Raw genomic sequence first — 24,676 nt, 5'->3', positions numbered from 1 at the left:
GAAGGGAAAAAAAAACTTTACGCCCAACGTGGGGCTCGAACCCACGACCCTGAGATTAAGAGTCTCATGCTCTACCGACTGAGCTAGCCGGGCATGTGTAGAAACCATGCATACTTCAAGTCAACCCTTGTAAATGGTTGTAAGATGCTCTGATGTAAAAATAGTGGGTGTGACCAGAAGGCGAGGCCGAAAGCTTGGTATTGGGTATGGAAATGGGCGGGGCGGGACAGTGGAGTTTACAGAACTGAGTGCCCTGCGAACATGTCGGCGGGCAGTGAAATAAGCGGTCCGGTGTCTCCGGGACCTTCCATGCCGGTGTGCGCGGCTCTGGGCTTGGTCTCCTTGCTGTGCTTTGTGGCTGGGTTCGGTACCGGGGTGGAGTTCGTGCGGTTCCTGTCATTCGGAGCTCTGCTGAGGAATATCAGTGAGGGGTCGGAGGGTGAGTGAACATGGCGGGAAGGTTCTGGTGACTTTAGCTGGAGGGGGGTCCTGTGCCTTCCAGGATCAGTGTGTAGTTCTATTCGTAGTTCTACTCCTGAGGAGCTCACACACCTTATACAATGGAGTTGTATGCTCTCCTTTAACCACTTTAGCCCCGGGAGGTTTTACCCCCCCCCCCCTTTCTGACCAAGCCCTATTTTGCATTGCTTTACATTAACGTACAATTGTGCAACGCTGTACCTAAACTACATTTACGTCCTTTTTCCCCACAAACAGAGCTTTCTTTTGGTGGTATTTGATCACCTGTGCGATTTTTATTTTTTGCGCTATAAACACAAAAAGAGCGACAATTTTGGAAAAAAAAAAAACAATATTTTTCACATTCTGCTATATATATATATATATATATATATATATATATATATATAGATATATCTCAAAACAAAAGTGTAAAAATCTAAATTTTTTAACATTTTAGGCCAATTTGTTTTCTGCTTCATGATTTTGGTCAAAAAAAATCGCAATAGACGTATTTTGATTGGTTTGCGCAAAAGTTATCGCGTTTACTAACTACGTGAAAGATGTAATTTTTGTGTGGTTTTTTTTTTTTTTTTTGCGGGACTGCGACATTGCGTTGGACAGATTGAACCCCTAACTGACATTTTTGACACTTTTGGGGGGACCGGTGACATTACTACAGTAATCAGTGCTAAAAATATGCACTGTTACTGTAATAATGATACTGGCAGGGAAGGGGTTAATACTGGGGGTGATCAAGGGGTTAAATGAATCTGCTGATCTCTTCCTGCCTGTCACTGAGAAGATCCGCCTGCTTTGTTTATATAAGCAGGCGGGTCTTCTCACCGCTTCCCCCGATGATCGTGGGAGGGCAGCGGCAATCGGAGCCGCTTCTTCCGCGGCCTGACTCCTGCTATGTCTAAACACAGTTTGCGCGTGGGCGCCGCCAGAATCACATGCACTCCAGTCACGTAGTACTACGTGACTGGACGCAGGGGAGCCGCACTGCCACAGTAATATTACTGTGGGCAGTCGGCAAGCGGTTAAGACCGGAAGGATTTGCCCCCTTAATGACCAGGTCCTATTTTGCGATTCGGCACTGCGTTCATTTAATGGACAATTGCGCGGTCGTGCGACACTATACACTCATTAAATTGACGTCCTTTTTTCCCCCACAAATAGAGCTTTCTTTTGGTGGTATTCGATCACCTGTGCGATTTTTTTTTTTTTTTTTTTTTTTTTTTTTTTTTTTTTTTTTTTTTTTAAATGCGCTCTAACCAAGAGCGACAATTTTGAAAAAAGAAAACCACATTTTTCACATTCTCCTATATGACATTTTCAAAAAAAAATTTAAAATCAACATTTTTAACATTTTAGGCCGATTTGTTTTCTGCTACATATTTTTGGTAGAAAAAAAATCGCAATAAGCGTGTTTTGATTGGTTTGCTCAAAAGTTATTGCGTTTACTAACTAAGGGAAAGACTTATGTCATTTTTATTATCATTTTTTTTTTGCGGAACTGCGACAGATCGGACCCCCTAACTGACATTTTTGACACTTTTGGGGGCACCGGTGACATTACTACAGTAATCAGTGCTAAAAATATGCACTGTTATTGTAATGACACTGGCAGGGAAGGGGTTAACCCTGTGGGTGATCAAGGGGTTAAATGTGAGCCTAGGGGAGTGATTCTAACTGTGGGGGGCGTGGCTTCTGAAATTACCATAGAGACATGTGATCCTATATAGAAGGATCACATGGGCTCTATGATCATTGCAGGGAGAAGGACAGTTGCCCCCTAGCTGCCACTAAGCGACCGACGTATCCCTAAGTTGGTTTGCCTGGGAGAGCCACGCTGCCGCAGTATATATGCGGCAAGCAGTCGGCAAGCGGTTAAGGGTAATATACGTTAAACTCCCTCTATTCCCCTCTGCAAAGTCATCTGTGGGCAGCAGGGAGGCCTCCCCTGTGCTGGTTTAATCCTTTAAAAGCCTGCAGTCCTGTGTGCGTGCGCAATGCAATCGCTTTTGGCGTGGCCCCATTCACATGAATGGGTGTTAGGCCTCGTTCATACGTGGTGATCACATCCGTAATCTGTGAACGGCTGTATTTTCTAGGGATGCACCGAAATTTCGGCCACCGAAATTATCGGCTGAAAATGAGCCTATCCCATTTCGGCTGATAATGGGTTAACATTGCCGAAATTAATATGGCCGCCGTGAGGAAGGCGCAGGGCAGGTTTTAAAAGTCCCACCTCTGGCCGGCCACCCGCCTCTCAATGACGTCCCTAATACTACGATCTGTGCATGAATGAAGGGACATACCAGGTGGGAGGGCGGGGCGAGCGGCCGCTAATAGATATAACTATGTGATCCTTCCCGGTCAGCGGGACTGTGTGTGGATGAGAACTGACCTGACACTGGGCAGGGGGGAGCGGCCGCTAATAACTGTAACTATGTGATCCTTCACTTCCCTGTCAGGCATGTATCTCCTCTGACAGGGAAGTGAAGGATCACATAGTTATAGTTATTAGCGGCCGCTCCCCCCGCCCCCCTGCCGGTGTCAGGTCAGTTCTCATCCACACATAGTCCCGCTGACAGGGAAGGATCACATAGTTATATCTATTAGCGGCCGCTCGCCCCGCCCTCCTGCCCGGCATGTCAATTCATTCATACACAGATCGTAGTAGTGACATCACCGGGAGGCGGGCCGCTGGCCAGAGGCTCTTATTTTGAATGGACACCCGAGGAGGGACGCTGGGCCAGAGGGGGGGAGGGTGTACTGCCGAGGGGGATGCTGAGGCGGGGGGGGGGGGGGGGAGAGCTGATTCAGCTTACCAATGGTATTTGTATTATGAAGCATGAGGGGTTAATGTATTGCCACTGCTGGTCACTCATCTATTAGTGACCGACCAGTGGCAGTTAATTAACCCCTTTGTGCTGCATTAGTGCAACCAGTATCAGTGTTACCAGTATCAGTGTTAATTAACACTGGTCCTTTTTTCCCCCCACAAATAGAGCTTTCTTTTGGTGGTATTTGATCACCTCTGCGGTTTTTAGTTTTTGCGCCATAAATATATAAAAAGAAAAAAAAGCGTAATTTTTGAAAAAAAACTATATTTTCTACTTTTTTGCTATATAACATTCCCAATAAAAAAACATTTTTCAAAATCAAATTTTTTTTTTTTTTACCAGTTTAGGCCAATTTGTATTCTGCTACATATTTTTGTTAAAAAAAAAAAAATCCCAAAAAGCGTATAATTGGTTTGCGCAAAAGTTTTGTTATAGCGTTTACAAACTATGGGATAGATTAATTGACTTACTTTTTTTTTAATTAGTAATGGCGGTGATCAGCAATTTTTTTTTTTTTTTTATCGGGACTGCAGCAGACAAATCTGACACAAAAGCCCCGTACACACGTAGCGGTCATCGGCTGAACGATCGGCCGTCTTTTGTCCGGTGCTGTCGTGTAGGTTGAAAACTGCTAAAGACTGCCCACGAATTTTGTCGGCCAACAAAAATCTACTTCAGAAGTGATGTCATGTGATGGTTAACTTTCCGTGTGTTTTTTCTTCTCTGAGCATGCCCAGTCTTGCTCATCTGCTGTTTGTCGGCCGAAATCTGTACTGACTGACGAACAATCCGCCGTTCTGTTGTCGGCCTACAAAAATTTTCTTTCATGCACACCAGATTTTGTTCGGCCGAAAAGTCGGAGTCGGTTGTCGGAAGCATCATACTAACAAGCCGACAATCGGCCGATTGGACGTTTGGTCGAACATTTACGGCCGACAATCGCTACGTGTGTACGGGCCTTAAGTGACACTTTTTTGGGACCAGTGACATTAACCACTTGCTGACCGTCCGCCGGCTTTTTACTGCGGCAGGGCGGCTCAGCTTCGTCCAGTCATGTAGTACTACGTGACTGGAGTGCATGTGGTTTCGCGCGCCGCCGGAGCTGTGCTCCTCTTGTGTTTAGACACAGCAGGAGGCAAGCCACGGGAGGAGCGGCAGCGATCGTCGGAAAAAAACGAGAGAAGACCCGCCTGCTTATGTAAACAAAGCAGGCGGATCTTCTCTCAGACAGGCAGGGAGAGATCGCAGATTGCGCCATTACAAATAATAAGTCCAAAAATCTATCCCGTAGTTTGTAAACGCTATAACTTTTGCGCAAACCAATTACAATACGCTTTTTGGATTTTTTTTTTTTTTTTACCAAAAATATGTAGCAGAATACAAATTGGCCTAAACTGCTAAAAAAAATTAATTTTTTACATTTTTTTTTATTGGGAATGTTTTATAGCAGAAAGTAAAAAAATATGGTGTTTTTTTTTTCAAAATTGTTGCTCTCTTTTTGTTTATAGCACAAAATCTAAAAACCGCAGAGGTGATCAAATACCACCACAAGAAAAAAGCTATTTGTGGGGAAAAAAGGACATCAATTGTATTTGGGTACAGCATCACACGACTGCGCAATTTTCCGTTAAAGTAATGCAGTGCAAAATCGCAAAAAATGGCCTGGTCATTAAGGGGGAAAATCCTTCCGGTCCAGAAGTGGTTACTGTATAAATGACACTGGCAGGGAAAGGGTTAACACTGGGGGGTGATCAAGGGGTTAAATGTGTTCGCTTATTAACTGTGGGGGGTGGGGGGGGGTGGATTTAACAGAGGCAGAGAGAGATCTGTGATTCAGCTTAGCTGAATCACACAATCTTTCCCTTCATCTCTGACAGGAGAGCCGTCTTGCATGGTTTACATTCCAGACAGCTCTCCTGTCAGTATCGCTGAAGATTGCAGGAGGCCGGCGGCGATCGAGCCCGCTCCTCCCACTGTGTCTAATCACAGCAGGGGAACGCGGCTTCAGTGGCGAGTGCGCATTCGAAACCACATGCACATAATTGCGTAGATCTACGTGATTATGCGCAGCCGAGCCGCCCTGCCGCAGTAAATCTGGGTGGGGCGGTCGGCAAGTGGTTAAGGAGGGAGGGCTATAAAACTGCGGTTTTTTACCCCCCTTACCTTCTGGACTGCAAGTGTATAAGAGTCCTTGGGATTAATTCACACATGCATGGGGGGTGTAAAACAAGGCAGGCAAGCCATGGTTTTACCATCCGCCTGAGCACCTACATACAGTCGCAGCTAAACTTAAACAGTATGTTACTTTTGGTAGGTGGTGCCTCCTCTGGTTGTGACTATTGCAGTACTAAAGAGTTGCACTACAAGTGTGTGCAATGTATACAATTGCAGTGTGGAAGTATGGCAATTATGGGGTTAAATTAGGTGATGGGGAGGCAACAGAGGTGCCTGTCAAACACCTAAAGTGATTTGAGCGTGGATTACTTTTCAGTGTGGCAGTCTGTGCTGCACATGTGAATTAGACATGCCAGATTTTATATATACTATGTATGATCATTGATTTATATATTAGTACAGTTCGTGGATTTAAAAATGTTACAGTTTGTTTTATACTGCCTCTGTTCTGTTGGGTAGAGTTCCTTTCTTTGTTTTCTTGTCTTGGAGATCCAACAGGAAGTGAGTGGAAATCTCTACAAAGGGACGGATTGTCCTCTTAGTGGCCCTGTAAATACAGAGTTTTGAAAGATATTTGCATAAACTGGGGTATGATCCCTACCTGTGTGGTAGCACTGAGCTCAGACACGCACTCAACAAGTACTGTTGAATCGAGGGAGGCAGGCATTATCTGTGTTTTATCAATATGAAAGGTTTCTCTACAGTGCCTAAAGCTGAACTCCGGGGACAACCTTCATGCAATTATATTCCTCAGTAGTCACCAAAGGTATAAATCCACTTTGTGTGCACACAATGCTTTTTTTGCACCCAGATATCGCCTGGTAAAAGTAGCGGCGACACCATGGCTGGGTTTCACCTCTAGAAAGCAAGACTGTGTGAGGGACCCAGCAGGCCCCACTCGCTACAGGCTGCCTTCAGAAAACTACAGGAGGGGGTGGATACAAGACCAGTCACCGTGTACAAGGCCTGAGAGCAGCAGTGATTAGTCTTGATTACAGGAAGCTCCTACAGAAGCTAAGAATACTCTACAGATCTAGAAGAAGCACGCCAAGATTCAAGTAAAGGCCCGTACACACTTTCCGGTTGTCGGCCGAAAATGTTCGGCCGCCGAACGATCGGCCGATTTTCGGCTTGTTAGTATGATGCTTCCGACAGCCGACAGCGCACTTTCGGCCGAAAAGAATCTGTCTTGCAAGCATGAAAATTTTTGTATGCCGACACCAGAACGGCCGATTGTTCGCCAGTCAGTACAGAATTCGGCCGACAGACAGCAGTTTTGCAATACTGGGCATGCTCAGAAAAGAAAAAACACAGGGAAAGTTAACCATTACATGACATCACTTCTGCAGTCGGCGGACAAAATTCTTGTGCAGTCTTTTGCACTTTTCAACAGACACCGACAGCCCTGGACAAAAGACGGCCGATCGTTCGGCCGACGATCGGTACGTGTGTACGGGGCTTTAGAATACACATGCTTCTTCTGTGTAGACCATATTGCTTATCTCAGAGTTGAGCTTTATTACAACTAGCTAGGATAAAAAAACAGTGGTGCCAAGAAAGCAGTACGCACTAGCCTGTCCTTCCACTCTATTACCATGAGAAACCGCTAGGTGAAGAATCTTCAGAGTCTGACACTCGGGTGGTCTTCCTGTTATCCCGCCACACGCTCTCACTGTCAGATGCTGAAGACTCTTCAGCTGGCAGGTTCTTTTTCTTTCGCCATAGCAAAGATTGACAGTGCAGTCAGCGATGAGAGACGAGTCTTTCCTGGGAATTTTTTTTATTTCCATATTTATTATGGCGCAAGTCTCTTTAAATTGGTTGTAAAGTCAGGTTTCTCCTCTCACCTTCCAGGACGGCAAACCTATGAGAGATGTCATGCTCCTCCCTACCGGAAACACAATCAATTCACAGCTTGTTAAAAGGCCCCACCCTTCCCCTTGTTCCTCAGTTAGATTGTGTTTCCCCACATTGAAAATTTGTTATTTTCACTGACCTGAAAAAAACGGAGAGTTTTGATGGTACCCCTGTGAGCCAGGTACAGGAATGCCGGTGAGGGCTGCACTCTACCTGCCCGCCTCCTAGGCTTCTCACAGGTCGCCCCCAAAGACACAGGCCGTCGGTCACCAGGGTTGTCCTTTCTAGGCCTGTGTCCTGCTATCGAGCAGAAGTCTCCTCCGATTTTCCAGCGGTTTCAAAGGAAGATTCGAAAAGGCCGCCGGAAAAACGGCACCCCAAGCCTCGCTTGAGAACCAGAACCCCTGGGAAAACATCAGCAGACAGAGCTTGCGCAGCGCTGTCCGGAAGAGGTAAGCGATCACGGAGGGGACGCCGGACCCGCATGGAAGCGGGAGAGCAGTCTCCCAGGCCCCAATAGCCCGGAAAACTGCAAAAAGCAATGAAGCCTACCGCAAACCCACCTTGTGGAAAGGAGGAGGGAAGGTCGGTTCAGAAGGCTACAGGTAAACCCAGACGGAAACCAGGTAAGTGCTGTGTTTCCTTTGCTGTTTGGGACGGATACCAGTATTAAGCTTAATCCTTGGTAAGTTCCCTTGTGTTCCCTCAGCGGGGCCTGAAGCCAACTTGCTATGGAGCAGGAAGAGTGATCTGGTGTGATTTCCCCATCTCTTGCAGAATCCCCAGATGGGGTATTAAACTGGTTGGTAATGAGGCCTCAGGGTTATTGTGAGAATTCATCCTTCCATGTGTCAGGAGGATAGTAAATGCAAGCCCCGGGGCAGTGTAAAAAGGGGAAAACAGCAGTGTATACGTCCTTTTACCTGGGGAGCTTAGCAGCAGTATTCTTGATAGCAGCCAGGTGGTTCCTTCGGCTGGTCATAGTACTCCCTCCCTTAATGAGGGTACTACTATTTTTTTTCCTGTAGCCCTGGGAACAAGTAACCCAGATGCGGCACCTTTAGGCCCCTTTCACACTATCCGTCCGTCCGGACCGATTCCGTTTTTCTCAGCGGGGAATCGAGCCACCGATCCCCCGCTGAGCAGGAGGATGACAGCTGTGTCTCCGCGCTGTGTGCAGAGACACAGCTGTCAGTTCCCCATGCATCTCTATGGGGGAAATCCAGATTTGACGGATCGGATGTCAGCGGACATGTCTCCGCTGACATCCGATCCCCCATAGAGATGCATGGGGGGGGACCGTTCAGATCCGCCAAAAAAACGGACAGGCGGATCTGAACGGGGTCCGCCTGTGTGAAAGGTGCCTTAGGCCTGGGAACAAGTAACCCAGAATCTTCAGCCAGACCCATGTCCACAGCTTCCATTTAAATCAGAGAGTATGTGGTTACTTCAACATTAAAGCGGTTGTAAACCCTAGAAACAAAAAAAAAAAAAAAACCTGCAAGACAAAGGCATAATGGGCTAGTATGCATCGCATACTAGCCCATTATGTGTAACTTACCTTAGAACGAAGCCCTGACACGGACCCCCGGACATCGCTGCGGGCGCTGCCATGATCCCTCGCCGTCTCTTCCGGGTTCGGCGGCTCCGGCGCGGTGATTGGCCGGAAGAGACGGCTCCGGCGCGATGATTGGCCGGAGCCGCGATGACGTCACTCCCGCGCGTTCGCGCGGGAGTGATTTTTCCGGCAAGCTCCCGGCAAGATAATTGAAGGTCCCCCCGGACCTTCAGAGCGCATGCGCCGCTCGCGCGAGCGGCTACATGCACTGTAAATATCTCCTAAACCATGCCGGTTTAGGAGATATTATTTGTACCTACAGGTAAGCCTTATTATAGGCTTACCTGTAGGTAAAAGTGTCAAAAAGCGGGATACTACCGCTTTAAGTTGCCAGTCTCTCACTAGAATTCTTATTGCACATCAATAAGGGTAATTCTAGTGAAGGAGTGACACCTGTTGGACACAGAGTCTCTTACAGGCTACCTGCCGGTTCACACTACCTCGACTTTCGCCTGACAAGTCGTGCTCCATTCTGTTCTATGGGAACCGTTCTAATAGGAGCGACTCAAGTCGCTCTGACTTAGAAAAAGGTTCCCGCACTACTTTTGACCGAAGTCGGAGCGACTTGCATTGACTTCCATTATGTGAAGTCTGTGCAAGTCGTGCCGAATTTGCGGTGCACGGCGACTTCACTAGTCGCCCCCGAAGTCGTGTCGCCATAGTGTGAACCGACTCTACCCATGTCACTGAACAAGTTAATTGAGTACTGTCTGTGATACTTTTTTTATTTGCACTAACATACAATTTTTCAGGACAAGCTTTCGTGGTATGTCCCCTTCTTCAAGGTCCAAGCAGTACTGATTCACAAAATGTTAAAAAAAACACAATCTCTAAGCCAAAGGAAAAAAAAAAGAGAAAACCAAACAAACATAAACAAATTTAACTGGCAATGGTAAGCATAGTTAGTGAGATAAGACAGAGGGAGATCTGAAGACGGGGGGGGGGGGGGATAGTCACAGAGGGGGTCGTAAAACTGTGGGATAATGAGTAAGGAAACCCATATCTAAATTTAAGCCGTTATTTTTTGTGTCAAAAAAGTATCATTCTTAATTCAAAAGTTTTCCTTTCCTAGATAGTTCTGAAATTCCCTTTAAGAACTAAAACATTGAGGTCGTCTATAGTGTGGTCCGGTTGTGAACAATGATGTCCCACAGTTGTGCAGAAACTATCTTCTTTATGTTCCTTGATGGTATGTCTGTGCAAATTCAACTTCTGTCCTGTTTCGCCTACATAAGATCCTTTGCTACATCTTTTGCAGTTGTATGATCTGGTTATATTAAAGGTCCCATTTGTGTGTGTGACACTTTTAGACAGATTGATCTGGTTGCACAGTTTGCAGCGTTTTCTATGGCCGGGTTTGCTCCCGTTATTTGTGACTTGATAATCAGAATGAAGTTTCCTGCTGATTAGTTTGTCTGAGGTTGGGTGGTTGTCTGAAAGCCAGTATTGGAGGTTGTTGGAATATTCCTTTCAGAGTTTCATCTTCTGTTATGATGGATTTTAAATCTTTGATTATCTTTCTTATCCCTTCTAGTGCTGGATTGTATGTGGTGACTAGAGGTACACGGTTATTTTGTTTTTTTCTCTTTGGGTTTTCAAGGCTGTGTTTATGCTGGTGTTGATGGGTTTTGTTTTTGTAACCTTTCTTGGAGCCGGTTCACACTACTCCGACTTGGGACACGACTTGTGTGCCCTCAAGTCGCCCCAAGTCTCTTGTCATCACAAATTCAATGTAAATGAATTAGAGCCGTCTTAATATGCACTACTGAAGTCGCTCCGACTTTAGAAAAGGTTTCTGTACTACTTCAAGGCGACCTCTATCAGACTTGTGCACATAGACTTCAATGGGAGTTGCAGGCACGTCATTCCCTGCTAAACCGCTTCTGGGCATGCCCAAAAGCTGTGCAGGGATGACACGCCAGCCCCGGAAGTGACGAGCGGGGCCGGTGCAGGCGCATTCTGGGATGAAGAGGACGCGCTGGCTTCAGCTGCCCACACCGAGATGGCAACGCTGGAGAAGAAATTTCCAAGGTAAGTATTTCTTCTAAAAGGTAAGTGCGACCTGGGACAGTTCAGAGGCTATCCATTATGAAATGTACTAGCCCTGACTGTCCCGGGGATATTTTTATCTAAATTTTCATCTCCGAGGCCGGAACTCCGCTTTAAGACCTTAGAGGCTGGGAGACCTGGATTCCCACCTGGGGGTGGGATAACTACACCTACCCATACAAAGGTAGGGTAACAGCTGCTACTAATGTGGTGTATACACTCACCTTAGACTTCCAATATATGGAACTACCCAGATTCTCCTCTGGTGGAGGAAGGTTTAGTATCTAGAGTACAAACTATGATTATAAAAAGCTTGCCTTGGCTATTTTTTAGTTGAAATCAACATGACTCTGACTTTAGGCCTAGGCTGACTGTGTCTCATAGATACACAATATGGAAGTTTATTTATGTCTGTGGTGCATTACGGCTAATCAGAAATACGCAACACTAGTTGTCTGTTTTTTCTGTTTATTTTGGCTATATGGTTCTGTTTCTTACTAAAATGCTCCATATCGAAAGTTGGGGGTGCCTGCCTATTACACCCTATTGTTCTGTACATTAGAAATTTACTACATTGTTAGTAACATTTCTGTGAGTGCTTGGCTGTACCCTGACTGCTAAGTAAAAAATGCACAAAGGTTCCCAAAGTCATGTCTGTTATATCTACACTGATGCTAATCAAAGTGCACAACTTTAAAGTGTTGCTAGTAACATCCCTGTTACATGGTTGTACCAGGTTTCTATTCAGAAATGCGCAGGATTGCTGGTGACCTTTCTAGTAACATTCCTGTCAAGACTACATTGTTACTTTTCAAGGTTGCATATGCACAGCATTAAAGATAGCTAAGTGACTTCTCTGTAGGGCTACCCAGTCACTTATCAAATTGCACAAAATTTTAAATTTTGTTAGTAACATTTCTGTTGCATGCCTAAATTACATGCGTATACTATATTACCATTCAAAAACGCACACCATCAAGATGGCCAGTAACATTTCTATCCTGTCTACATGTTGGCTTTTCAAGCTGTACCCTGTTGCTAATCAGATAGATGCAACATTGATGTTAGCAGTGCATTTGCATCTTGTGGCGATACCTAGTGACCAATGGGAAACGCACAACATTGACAAAGTTAGTGTCTTCTGTTGTGACGGTACCCTGTTGACAATCAGCAATACACAACATGGATGTTTAGTGTCTTTCTGGCATATAACCATACCTTGTTGCTTATCAGAAATTAAGAAAACTTGGAAGTTTGTATCTTTTCTGTTATGTTTGTTATATGAAGGTACCCGGTCAGGCATCAGCAATGAACAGCACGGGAGCCCGTGTCCTTTTTGTCTTTTATATTGGTTTTATTGCTGATCTTACCACACTTCAGAATTACACAACATGAATGTCCTTGTGTTTTTTCTGTCTTTACAATTGGCTGCGCATCTGTATACGCTACAGTGTAGATGCCTTTGCTCTTTCTATTTAGCTCGAGCTTTGCACTTTTAAAAACACACAACTAACAACTAGGAAGTTATGTTGTATCTTTTCAGGGTTGGTCTATCTTGCAGCACTTCAGAAATACACATGGCCTACGTCTGCATCTATTTTTCTGGGGCTGTGCGTCTGTAACACACGATCGGTGGTCTTCTATACGTGTGATATTACTTGTATGTATGTATGTATGTATATCACTTGTGTTGCAGACCTTATATCCTCAGGGAAATGGAAGGGCCAGAAGTTCGGCTGCAGAAACGTCGGGTGTCAGAAGACCCAGTCCCTTTCATTAAGACATACCAGAGGCTTTCCTCTGCTAAAAAACCTGGTAAGGTTGTAGAACCCTAGAAGGTTATAAAATATCCTCCTCCTTCCCTTTAAGAACTTTGTTCATAGGGGTATTGTAGCCTAAAGATGCGGATCATAGAAACATAGAAACATAGAATGTGTCGGCAGATAAGAACCATTTGGCCCATCTAGTCTGCCCAATATATCTGAATCCTATGAATAGTCCCTGGCCCTATCTTATATGAAGGATAGCCTTATGCCTATCCCATGCATGCTTAAACTCCTTCACTGTATTTGCAGCTACCACTTCTGCAGGAAGGTTATTCCATGCATCCACTACTTCCTCATATTACTTTTAAACCTTTGCCCCTCTAATTTAAAACTGTGTCCTCTTGTGGTAGTTTTTCTTCTTTTAAATATGCTCTCCTCCTTTACCGAGTTGATTCCCTTTTATGTATTTAAAAGTTTCTATCATATCCCCTCTGTCTCTTCTTTCTTCCAAGCTATACATGTTAAGGTCCTTTAACCTTTCCTGGTAAGTTTTTTCCTGCAATCCATGTACTAGTTTAGTAGCTCTTCTCTGAACTCTCTCTAGAGTATCTATATCCTTCTGGAGATATGGCCTCCAGTACTGCGCACAATACTCCAAGTGAGGTCTCACCAGTGTTCTGTACAGTGGCATAAGCACTTCTCTCTTTCTACTGCTTATACCTCTCCCTATACATCCAAGCATTCTGCTGGCATTTCGTGCTGCTCTATTACATTGTCTTCCCACCTTTAAGTCTTCTGAAATAATTACTCCTAAATCCCTTTCCTCGGATACTGAGGTCAGGACTGTGTCAAATATTCTATATTCTGCCCTTGGGTTTTTACGTCCCAGGTGCATTATCTTGCACTTATCCACATTAAATTTCAGTTGCCAGAGTTCTGACCATTCTTCTAGTTTTCCTAAATCCTTTTCCATTTGGCGTTTCCCTCCAGGAACATAAACCCTGTTACATATCTTTGTGTCATCAGCAAAAAGACAAACCTTACCATCGAGGCCTTTTGCAATATCACTTATGAAGATATTAAACAAAATTGGTCCCAGTACAGATCCCTGAGGTACCCCACTGGTAACATGACCTTGTTCTGAATGTTCTCCATTGACCACAACCCTCTGTTGTCTGTCACTCAGCCACTGCCTAATCCACTCAACAATATGGGAGTCCATGCTCAATGACTGCAGTTTATTGATAAGTCTTCTATGTGGGACAGTGTCAAAAGCCTTACTAAAATCTAGATATGCAATGTCTACTGCACCTCCACCGTCTATTATTTTAGTCACCCAGTCAAAAAAATCTATAAGATTTGTTTGACATGATCTCCCTGAAGTAAACCCATGTTGTTTTTCATCTTGCAATCCATGGGATTTAAGATGTTCCACAATCCTATCCTTTAATAGGGTTTCCATTAATTTGCCTACTATTGATGTCAGACTCACTGGTCTATAGTTGCTCGATTCCTCCCTACTACCTTTCTTGTGAATGGGCACGACATTTGCCAATTTCCAATCTTCCGGGACGACTCCTGTTACTAATGATTGGTTAAATAAATCTGTTAATGGTTTTGCCAGCTCACCACTAAGCTCTTTTAATAATTTTGGGTGTATCTCATCAGGACCCTGTGACTTATTTGTCTTCACTTTAGACAGCAATCTTAGAACGTCTTCCTCTGTAAAGACACATGCATCAAACGATTCATTAGTCATCCTTTCAAGTGGAGGCCCTTCTCCTTTTTCTTCTGTAAAAACTGAACAGAAGTATTCATTAAGGCAGTCGGCTAGCCCTTTATTCTCTTCTACATACCTTCCGTCCTTTGTTTTTAATTTAGTTATTCCTTGTTTTAATTTCCTTTTTTCATTTATATATCTGAAGAATGTCTTATCCCCCTTTTTCATAGACTGAGCTAGTTTTTCTTCTGCCTGCGCTTTAGAAGTTCTTATAACTTGCTTGGCCTCTTTCTGCCTAATCTTGTAGATTTCCTTATCTTCATTGCTCTGGGTTTTTTTATAATTACAAAATGCTAGCTTTTTATTTTTAATGATTTGGGCCACTTCTGCTGAGTACCACAGTGGTCTCTTCCTTTTTTTGCTTTTACTGACAAGTCTAATGCAATTTTCTGTTGCCTTCAATAATGCACCTTTTAAGTAGTCCCATTTCTCCTGGACTCCATGTAATCCGTACCAGTCTGATAAGGACTCATTTATGACTAATTTCATTTTTGAAAAGTCTGTTTTTCTAAAATCTAAAACTTTTGTTTTTGTGTGGTGTGACTCTTTCACAGTTCTTATATTAAACCACACTGACTGGTGATCACTGGATCCCAAGGTTTCGCCTACAGTGACATCATATACCGAATCCCCATTTGTGAATACCAGATCCAAAATGGCCTCCCTCCGTGTTGGCTCCTCAACCACTTGTTGCAGAGACAACCCCAGTAGGGAATTTAGAATATCTGTACTCCTGGTAGAACTTGCTATTTTGGTTTTCCAGTTTATATCTGGAAGATTGAAATCTCCCATAATGATAACTTCTCCTTTCATTGTCATTTTAGCTATTTCTTCAACTAGTAGATCATCTAGTTCTTTGACTTGACCAGGTGGTCTATATATCACACCTACACGAGTTACTGCATGATTAGCAAACTGCAATGTAACCCAAACTGACTCTATGTTGGCTTCACCAACTTGTATTAGGTTAGATTTAATGCTATCTTTCACATACAGGGCCACTCCTCCTCCTTTCTTGCCTTCTCTGTCTCTTCTGTATAAAGAGTACCCTGGTATGGTTATGTCCCAGTCATTTCTTTCATTAAACCATGTCTCCGTAACAGCCACTAAATCTACATTCTCAGATGCCATAATTGACCCAAGTTCATTGATTTTTTTACCTAAACTGCGAGCATTTGTAGACAGGACTCTGAGCTTATCATTTCTTAACCTCTGTGCTTCTGACCTGTTCTGGCATTGTTTCGGGGGGCAATTGGACTCTTGTAATTCCACTCTTTTGCCCCCCCCCTTCCTAGTTTAAATACTCTTTCGCAAATTCTTGGAGTTGTTCACTAAGTACATTTGTTCCTTTGAGAGAAAGATGCAAACCATCTTTTTTGTACAGTTCCTTTCTATTCCAAGTAGAGCTATCATGAGAAACAAAGCCAAATCCTTGCTCTTGACACCATTTACTAAGCCATATGTTGAACTCCTTTATGCGCCTCTGCCTATCATTCTGAACATTATGCACAGGCAGAACTTCAGAAAATGAAATGGTGGATGCAAAATCCTGTACGTCATTTCCAAGTGTGATAAAAGATTTTTTCACCTCTGACACTTCATTGCAAGCCAGGTCATTTGTCCCTAGATGGACAAGAACATCCACGTCCCCTTCCTGCTTTGCTTGCTTAACAATATTAATAATACGTCTTCTATCTCGTCTAGCAGTAGCACCAGGGAGACATCTCACAAAACCATTTTCTTTAAGCTCCACACTTCTTATGATTGAATCACCCAGCAACAGCTGCTTCCTTTGAGACTTCACTTTATCTTTTTTGTCCTTGGCTGCAGTCTTGCATACATTAGACATAGGAGTCGATCTTTTCTCACCCTCTGTGCTTGAGTCCATATCCATGTTGTCCTTACATTCTGAGAGTGCTGCAAATGAGAGAGATCAGAACTTATCTGACCTGTATATCCAACCCAATAGGTTTACAATTTGGGATGTATTCCTCATCAGTACCAAAAAGGCACCCAATGGTATTGAAGTTGCTTATCTCCCTCCCGCTTAATTTTATTTGCGGCCGGATCTAGAGGCAGTGGATTGTGGTTCCAGACATCAGGTTGGACACCTGATTGCTAGGATATGATTAAAAAACTTTTACCTTCCTCATGTCCGCTTAGTTGCGGACAGATCTATAGGGAGTAGTTTATGGTTCCAGGCATCAGGTAGGATACCTGATCGCTAAAGATATGGTTAAAAACATTCTTTTAACAAAACTCCCTTTCCGCATATTTTTTTTTTTTTTTTTCTTTGCGGGCAAGGTATAAGGAGGAGTGTGAATAATATAGAACTTTTTTTCACAACTGACATGCCAACATTCAGTTGTGACTGAAGTCCTAGGTCTGCTGTACTCTGGGTATATACTAGTCCAGCCCTTTTGAACCCATAGAAGAGGTCCCCTTTAGGTTTTGGTCCTCAAAACTAACCTTCCTGTTAACTGTCACTACAGCCAGGAGAATAGGGGATTTACAAGATCTTTCTTTGAAAGAACCATTTGTTAATCTTCCCAGATAGGATTATCCTCAGGCCAGATCCCGTATATCTACCCAAGGTAGCATCTTCCTTTCACAGGAAGCAAGAAAGAATTTTACCATCCTTAGGTGATAACCCTAAGAATGGAAAAGGAAATGAAATTTCACTGTTTAGATGTGAGGAGCCGCCTCCTCACTTATTTAGAGGACCAGGGAGTTTAGGAGATCTAGTTCTCTTCTGATCCTCTACTCTGGACCAAGAAAAGTCTGCAGGCTTAAAGACCTCCAGTCTCTAGGTGGATTAGACAAGTCATTAATATGTCTTAGGAGGTTGTAGGTGTTCCAGTTCCAGCAAAGCTGAAAGCACACTCAACAAGGTCCCTGGCAACATCCTGGGCCAAAAAAGCTGGCGCGTCTTTGGAACAGATCTGCAATGCAGCCACCTGGTCCAGCCATGACTGGTTTCTCAAGCACTACTGAGTGGAGGTGCTGTCTCAACAAGCTCTAGCCTGTGGCCAAAAGGGTCTACAGGCAGTGGTCCCACCCTAAGATAGGCCTGGGGGGTTGATTTTAATATCCTCTCATAAGTCTGCCATCCTGGAAGGTGAGAGGAGAAAACCTACTGTACGTTGACCGGTAACGGTTTTTCTACGAACCTTCCAGGACCGAAGGCCTACTTCCCATCCTGTTAAAAAAGGGTGTGTGGTAAAAATGTATAATATAGGTGGTAAGTACCTAAGTGATTGTACATCCCTTATGAATCTGTTCTGGAAACTTCTTCTTTGTTACAACCTTTGGAACAAGGGGAAGGGTAAGGCCTTTGAACAAGCTGTGAATTGATTGTGTTTCCATTAGGGAGGAGCAAGACATCTCTCATAAGTTTGCCATCCTGGAAGGTTCGTTGAAAAACCGTTACTGATCAACTAACGGTAGTTTTTTTTTTTTTTTTTTTTGTATCCGTATCCTAACGCATTCTCATTAAAGCAAAGTTCCACCCAGTAGTGGAACTTCTGCTCATTTGCTTCCTCCCCCCCCCCCCCCCGGTGCCCTTTTAGAGGGGGGGTACCAGGTACCCTTCCCCACTTATGAGAAATGGTGCCGCCCACCGGAAGTTCAATTCTCATTCCCCCACCGCCAAGCCTATGAGAGTATGCAGCCCGCCTTGTGCATGCGCAGTAGGGAACCGGCTATGAAGCTGAAAGGCAGGTAAGTGTCTAGATTCAGCAGCTACAGTATTTGTAGCTGCTGACTTTATTTTTTTTTTCTCCCAGCGGAACTCCTCTTTAAGATAAAAAGCCTTCTGTGTGCAGCAGCCCCCCCCCCCCAATTACCTGAGCCCCATCTCAATCCAGTGATGTTGTAGGAGTGTCTCAGCTGCCTGGAACTCTCCCGCCCCATTGGCTGAGATGGCATTACTGCGCCATTGGCTCCCACTGCTGTAGTCAGTAAGTCAATGAGGAGAGAGGAAGGGTCTGTGTATGAATGGACACGGGGAGCTGCGGTTCGGCTCAGGTGCCCCCATAACAAGCTGCTTGCTGTGGGGGCACTCAACAGGAGGGAGGGGCCAGGCAAGCTGAAGAGAGACCTGAAAAGAGGAGGATCGGGGCTGCTCTGTGCAAAACCACTTCACAGAGCAGGTAAGTATGACATATTTTGTTTTTAACAAACAAAAAAAAAAACTTTCTGACTTTAAACCTAATTAGCTCAATTTTGTATAGAATGGTCCACACTTGATGTAAATGGACTGACATCTGCTAACTTGTCATCTTTCCTTTCACAGGTGAGTCCCCCCTGCTGTGGCGAGATGCTATTGGAGACTCTGAGTTCCTACGCGCTCTTGGGATAAATTTGGCCTTGCTTCTTGTATTTGTTCTCCAGCACAGCCTCATGGCCTGGCCTCCATTAAAGGAGGGGGTGATTTGGGTGTTCGGTGTTCTTCAGCGCTCCATTTATATACTGTGCACTGCTGTTTCCCTCCAGGTATTGTCAGTCTTAAGCATCATGGATACACCTTCTGTTTTACATTTTCTGCTCAAATAAGAAACCAAAAAAAAACACCATTTCTTAGCCACAGATAAAGCCACAGATTTTTTTTTCTTTGCTTCACTTTTTCTATACTCCTGTATATACGCCCGCTTTTGGGTGGCATCACAGACCCGGTCCAGGCTCTGAAAAGATCCTGTTCATATGGTCAGGATCTGCCCAGAAGCCTGTGGTTTAGCCTCTTGGTGAACAGCTGAGAGCCTGAGCAGCTGCTCCCACCCCTCCACAGCCCAGCACTCTAGTGAGCGCTGCAGGGGTAGAGCAGAGAGCCTGTGAGTCAGTAACCAGCTCTCTGCAGGCTGAAGACTGAGAGCTGAGTGATCAGCAGTGTTTGATTGCTCAGTCCTAGAGGCGGCAGTGAACAGCTCCAGCTGCGATCGGTGCTACTGCCATTTGGGTAATTATGATCTTTTTTCTAATCCCATACTTCTTTTTGAAGCGATTAAAGGCTTCATTTTCAATTCAATGATTATTATACATATGGTATTTTTCACAGTGGTTGTCATTTGTAGCCATGTGATTGCATTTTGTATTGGCTACTATTGCTTAAATTACCTTTTTATAGCACACAATCATTATACCTTAAATTGTAATTCCACCTTTTGTAGCATACAATGTACCACCCAAGCCTCAAGATCATTTAAACCTTTGTTAGGTGGACATATAGTTTACAACTGATAATGAGATCTGCCAGCACAGCACGGTTAACATGACTTAAAAGGGTAAAGCTAAGGAGGAATTTTATGCAAGTAAAACAGCAAGTGTGTGTGTGTGTGTGTGTGTGTGTGTGTGTGTGTGTATGTAATTTTTTTTTTTTTTCTCGGTACAAAAAGCTGTTTGAAGGGAAAGGGCAGCAGGCTTATTATCTGATAGGTGGTGTATTGATGTGTGTTAGTGGCTGCTTTTCTTTATATCTAGCTCAAAGTGTTTTTCCTCCTATAGATCATGATGAGATACTGGCAGTGTTTCCCACGTGGGCCCTTCCTGTGGAACGTCCCTACTGCTCCATGGAGTGCATTATTCCCTGTAATCTGCGCACTGCTACACACCATATCGTGGCTGCTTATTTTCAGTGTTCTACTTATTTTTGACTATGCAGAGCTCATGGGAATTAAACAGGTAAGTGAGTTGTGTAAAACGTAACACTTTTGTTTCCTAGTCCCTGTGTGTTTCCAGAAACCAGAGCTACTTCTATTGCTAAAGTAAATTTAGGACAACAGATTAAAGTGTTTGTAAAGTCACCATGTGACTTTACATGTAGGTATCCAGCCATTAACAATAGTGTATGTGTTTAACCACTTCTGGACCGGAAGGATTTGCCCCCTTAATGACCAGGCCATTTTTTTGCGATTCGGCACTGGGTTACTTTAACGGACAATTGCGCTGTCGTGTGACTCTGTACCCAAATAAAATTGATGTCCTTTTTTCCCCACAAATGGCACTTATTCTTGGTGGTATTTGTTTACCTGTGTTTTTTTTTTTTTTTCGTGCTATAAACAAAAAGCCACAATTCTGGAAAAAAAACAACATAATTTTCACTTTCTGCTATATAACATTCCCCAAAAAAATTAAAAATCAAAATTTTTTACATTTTTGGTATAAAAGAAAAATCACAATAGGCGTAGTTTGATTGGCTTGCACAAAAGTTATCACGTCTACTAATTACGGAAAAGATTTATGTAATTTTTTATTGTGGTGTTTTTTTTCAGTGACATTACTACAGTAATCAGTGCTAAAAATATGCACAGTTACTGTAATAAGGACACTGGCAGGGAAGGGGTTAACACAGTAAGTGATCAAGGGGTTAAATGTGTACCTAGGGGCGGGGCTTGTGAAATGATCAGAGATCCTGTGATCCTACATAGCAGGATCACAGGCACTCTATCATTCCAGGGAGAAGAACTGACTGTTCTTCTCTCTCACCGGGGAGCAATCGCTGGTGACAGGCGACAATCGGAGCCACCTGCCCTGTGCTTTGGAGACCCTGCTGACGGCGGCGCCTGCTCGCCCCTAGCTGCATGCATACAACCGATGTAGACCTATGGCAGTTCACGCAGGAGGGGCTGTCTGCCACAGTAAAACTGTGGCGGGTGGTCCAGAAGTAGTTAAGACGAAAATGCTATATACTTGTCACACCACAGCTGTGCGGTCACGTGATGTGCTGGCCAGCCTCTATTTTATGGAGAGAAGCTGGAGTAGCCGAGATTCCCATGTGACGTCAGCCGGCCAGCACAGGGGAATCTCAACTCCCCCCCTCTCTCTTCATAGATCGAGGCTGGGCAGCATAGGAGAATCATGTGACCGCACTGCTGCGGTGTGACAAAAGGTGTTTAGCCTTTACATTTTAAACAAACACATCCACTATTATATTCTTGATACCTGCATGGGATACATTGATATATGCTGCGTTTTGCAGCTGAATAGCGGCGGGAGGGGCGGGGAGGAAAGCGCTCTGATGACAAAGAGGGGGAGAGGAGAGAGACTGTCTGAGGAGGAGACACAGTGGATGATGGAAGCACATAATCTGACCACAGTAATCGGGGCTCAGCAGCCATGATTATTGTGGTCAGCACGGATAGGGGGACATGGGAACAGGCAGGATCAACCAGGTTTATTACAAGATGGGAAGAGAAGACTTGCACAGCACAAGCACTGTGCTATTCATGCAAGGTACAGGATCCCTTTTTTTTTTTTTTTTAACACTTTAAAGTTTTCAGCTGGTAATGATGAATTCAGTAAGTAAACACATTAGGGTACCTCAAGGGGTACTACTGACTAATTATAGGATTTACCCTTTGACTACCAAGGATGTGTCTCAATCAAAAGGTTTAAACAATTTCACAATTGCTTTGGTAGAAAGTAGCTTGTTTAAAATCAAATCTGAAGGCTGCAAGAAAAAAAAAAACTCCTTTGCAGTCTTCAGGCTCTGCCACTCCCCCTGGGACTTCAGGACCACAGCAAACAGTATAAAGCCATATACATTGCAATATACATCGCTATTTGAAGTGATTGTAAAGTCTTGTGTGTTGTTTAAAAAAAAAAAAAAAAACACACCTGTGCAGTGGTTTTCCACAGGGCAGCCCAGACCCTCCCTCAGGTCCCTCTTGGCTGCTCCTGGCCCCTCCCTCCTGTCGCGTTCCCCAACAGCAAGCAGCTTATGGGGGCACCCGAGCCGAATTGAAGCTCCATGTGTCCATTCAGACACAGAGCTGCTGTTCAGCCCCGCACTTCCTCTCTCCTGATTGGCTTACGAACTTTGACAGCAGTGGGAACCAATGGTGCCTCTGCTGTGCCTCTGCTGTGTCTCAGCCAATCAGGAGGAAGAGTCCCGGACCAGCCGAGAACTCTTGGCTAGAGATGGGGCTCAGGTAAGTATTAGGGTGGCTGGAGGGGCTTGTTGCACACTGAAGGATCTTTAAAACTGAGCTCCACCCTCCCTTTGTTTGCACCCCCCCCCTCCTCCACTGCCACATTTTTGGGGGGAAGGGGGAGCAGGAACCTGGTTTTGACAGGTACCCACTTCCAAGTAAGATCAGCAATATACAACATTTCCTGCCTCTCCTCAAACACCCCCCCGCTGCCTTTTGGGAGACACACAGCAGTATGGAAACTTACTTAGCAGTTTCACTTACTTACAATGCCAGCACCTGAAGCCAATTGATGAAGCAGCTCAAGGTGCCGACATTCCTTATCCCTGGACAGGTAAAGTGATTGTAAAACCGTGTGTGTGTGCGCGCGCTTGCTGTGTGAGGGCTGTGGCCCAGCCCTTCCCCTTTTCTCTCCTCATTGGCTGGCTGACTTTGACAGCAGCGGAAGCCAATGGCGCTGCTGTCTCAGCCAATGAGGAGGGGAGTCTGGGACATCCAAGACACTGCTGCAATAATGTTTGCTCTAGTCTGACCTCAGGTAAGTATAAGGGGGCTGAGGGGGAGCTGCTGCACAGAGAACTTTTTTTGATCTTAATGCATTAAGATAAAAAACTTCTGCCTCTTCAACCACTTTAAGCGTCCTTATATTAAAAGTCAGTCGCTACAATATTTGTAAAAAAAAAAAAAATGCAGCTACACATACTGTAGCAACTGACTTTTGATAAAAAAAAAAATTACACAGCAGCAGTGATTTCCCCACGATTTGTCAGCCAGAGGTGTCTGTATAGGTTACACAGAGCCAATATATGTGCAGTGTTGCTACTGTTTGGCTTTAATTGACCAAATTGAGCAGTAGTAGTGTTTTTCAAGAATAGCTAGTCCTGCATAATCTATAATGCATATCTGCTGCACTAGTTATGCCGGTTTTTAACTTTCATGTTTAAAGTATTGAATGCTTATCCCACTTTAGATTTTGGCATTTAAAGTTTGACTTCTGGTATTCTACTAGTTCCCAGCAACTTAGAATGCCGACAATAAGCTGAAGTATTTTAAACTCCATTCTGTTCAATTGACTTTCTCACAGGTGTATTACCACTGCTTTGGAATGGGTGACCCCTTGTCTCATAAGTCACCTCGTGCTGCTCGCCTCTATGCCCACCTCAGGCACCCTGTCTTTTTGGAATTGCTTGTAATCCTATGGGTGGTACCCTCCCTTCCTCCGGATCGCCTTCTCCTGGCCTCTGCCCTCACTCTGTACGTCTCCTGTGTTCATCGACTGGATGTTCAAGATTACAGCTACCTCCGGTCTCAGCTTGAGAAGAAGTTTTCACTTTTTACCCGTGAGGAAGCTAATACTGACCGGGAAATGTGGAAAAATGACTGAGAGATGACTTTGTAATTTGGGTTTTGAAAAGAATGTATAGGAAAAAGAGATTAACTTGGATGAAGTGTTTTGAGCTGTAAATAAGTGATGGTCTACAGAAAACAAGTGCCTTGGATGGACATTGACTGTGGAATGCGATGATGGATAGAAGATTTTTAAGTATTTTTAAATAAGGAAGAAACTTTGCACCTTGACCCCCAGAATCTAATCATTGGATTTTAATTAGGTTTAACTTTTGGGAAGTTTTAAAAGTAAGATCAACTTGATCGTGTCCAGAGCAGTGCTTTTAGGATGAAATTGGAATTGCTAACATGTTAGCAAAAAAACCCCCACCCATGGGTTGCTATATTTATGAAATGGCAGTATTTTTTAAGGAAGCAGCCATCAACGTCTTCCGTTACCTGGTAATCCTAGACCAGGCTCCATGTTCTTCAGGACTGGGTTTCAAGATATAACCCTCGTGTGCAAAGCTCCCTGTAGAGAATTGCTCTGCTTTCTGGTTTTGTAGCCATTGCTGCCATGCAAACCCTGTCCATGTGCTTAGGAGTTAGATTTCTACAAAGCTATTTTTGCTGCTTTTGCTTTTTGACTGTGCACTGAAAGCAAAAATGGGGGTGGGGGAGTAAAGTTAGTTTCTTTTAAACTTGAGGTGTTTTTTTATTTTAAAGCTTTTTATATTTTGTGTAAATTTGTATAATATTTCAAATAAAAAAAAAAAAAGGAAAAAAAAAAACGTTCCTGCACAGAAAATTTTAGCAAACCCTAGCTTTAATTCTTACAACATAATTTTGAACAATGGCCTGTAACTTTT

General features: G+C 44.1%; 1 protein-coding gene across 1 annotated transcript; it reads left to right on the top strand.

Annotated features, from left to right (window-relative positions):
- The first annotated feature begins 260 nt into the window (after positions 1-260).
- On the top strand, positions 261-24,058 carry NRM (nurim). Its single transcript, XM_082263565.1, has 4 exons — positions 261-439; positions 18,851-19,050; positions 20,056-20,232; positions 23,566-24,058. The coding sequence occupies exons 1-4, from the start codon at positions 262-264 to the stop codon at positions 23,863-23,865; spliced, it is 855 nt and encodes a 284-aa protein (XP_082119691.1). The 5' UTR covers position 261; the 3' UTR covers positions 23,866-24,058.
- The last annotated feature ends 618 nt before the right edge of the window (positions 24,059-24,676 follow it).

This window comes from Pelophylax lessonae (assembly GCF_965119305.1).
Source record: "Pelophylax lessonae genome assembly, chromosome: 7".
NCBI lineage: Eukaryota > Metazoa > Chordata > Amphibia > Anura > Ranidae > Pelophylax > Pelophylax lessonae.
The sequence above is the reverse complement of the archived record's forward strand: the minus strand, read 5'-3'. Positions and strand labels throughout refer to the sequence as shown.

What these genes read in the sequence shown, in the direction of transcription:
- NRM (XM_082263565.1), top strand. Translation starts at nt 262, where the DNA reads ATGTCGGCGGGCAGTGAAATAAGCGGTCCGGTGTCTCCGGGACCTTCC. An exon ending in GCACTGCTGTTTCCCTCCAG is followed by an intron (nt 19,051 to 20,055) that starts GTATTGTCAGTC and finishes TTCCTCCTATAG; the next exon opens with ATCATGATGAGATACTGGCA. An exon ending in AGCTCATGGGAATTAAACAG is followed by an intron (nt 20,233 to 23,565) that starts GTAAGTGAGTTG and finishes ACTTTCTCACAG; the next exon opens with GTGTATTACCACTGCTTTGG.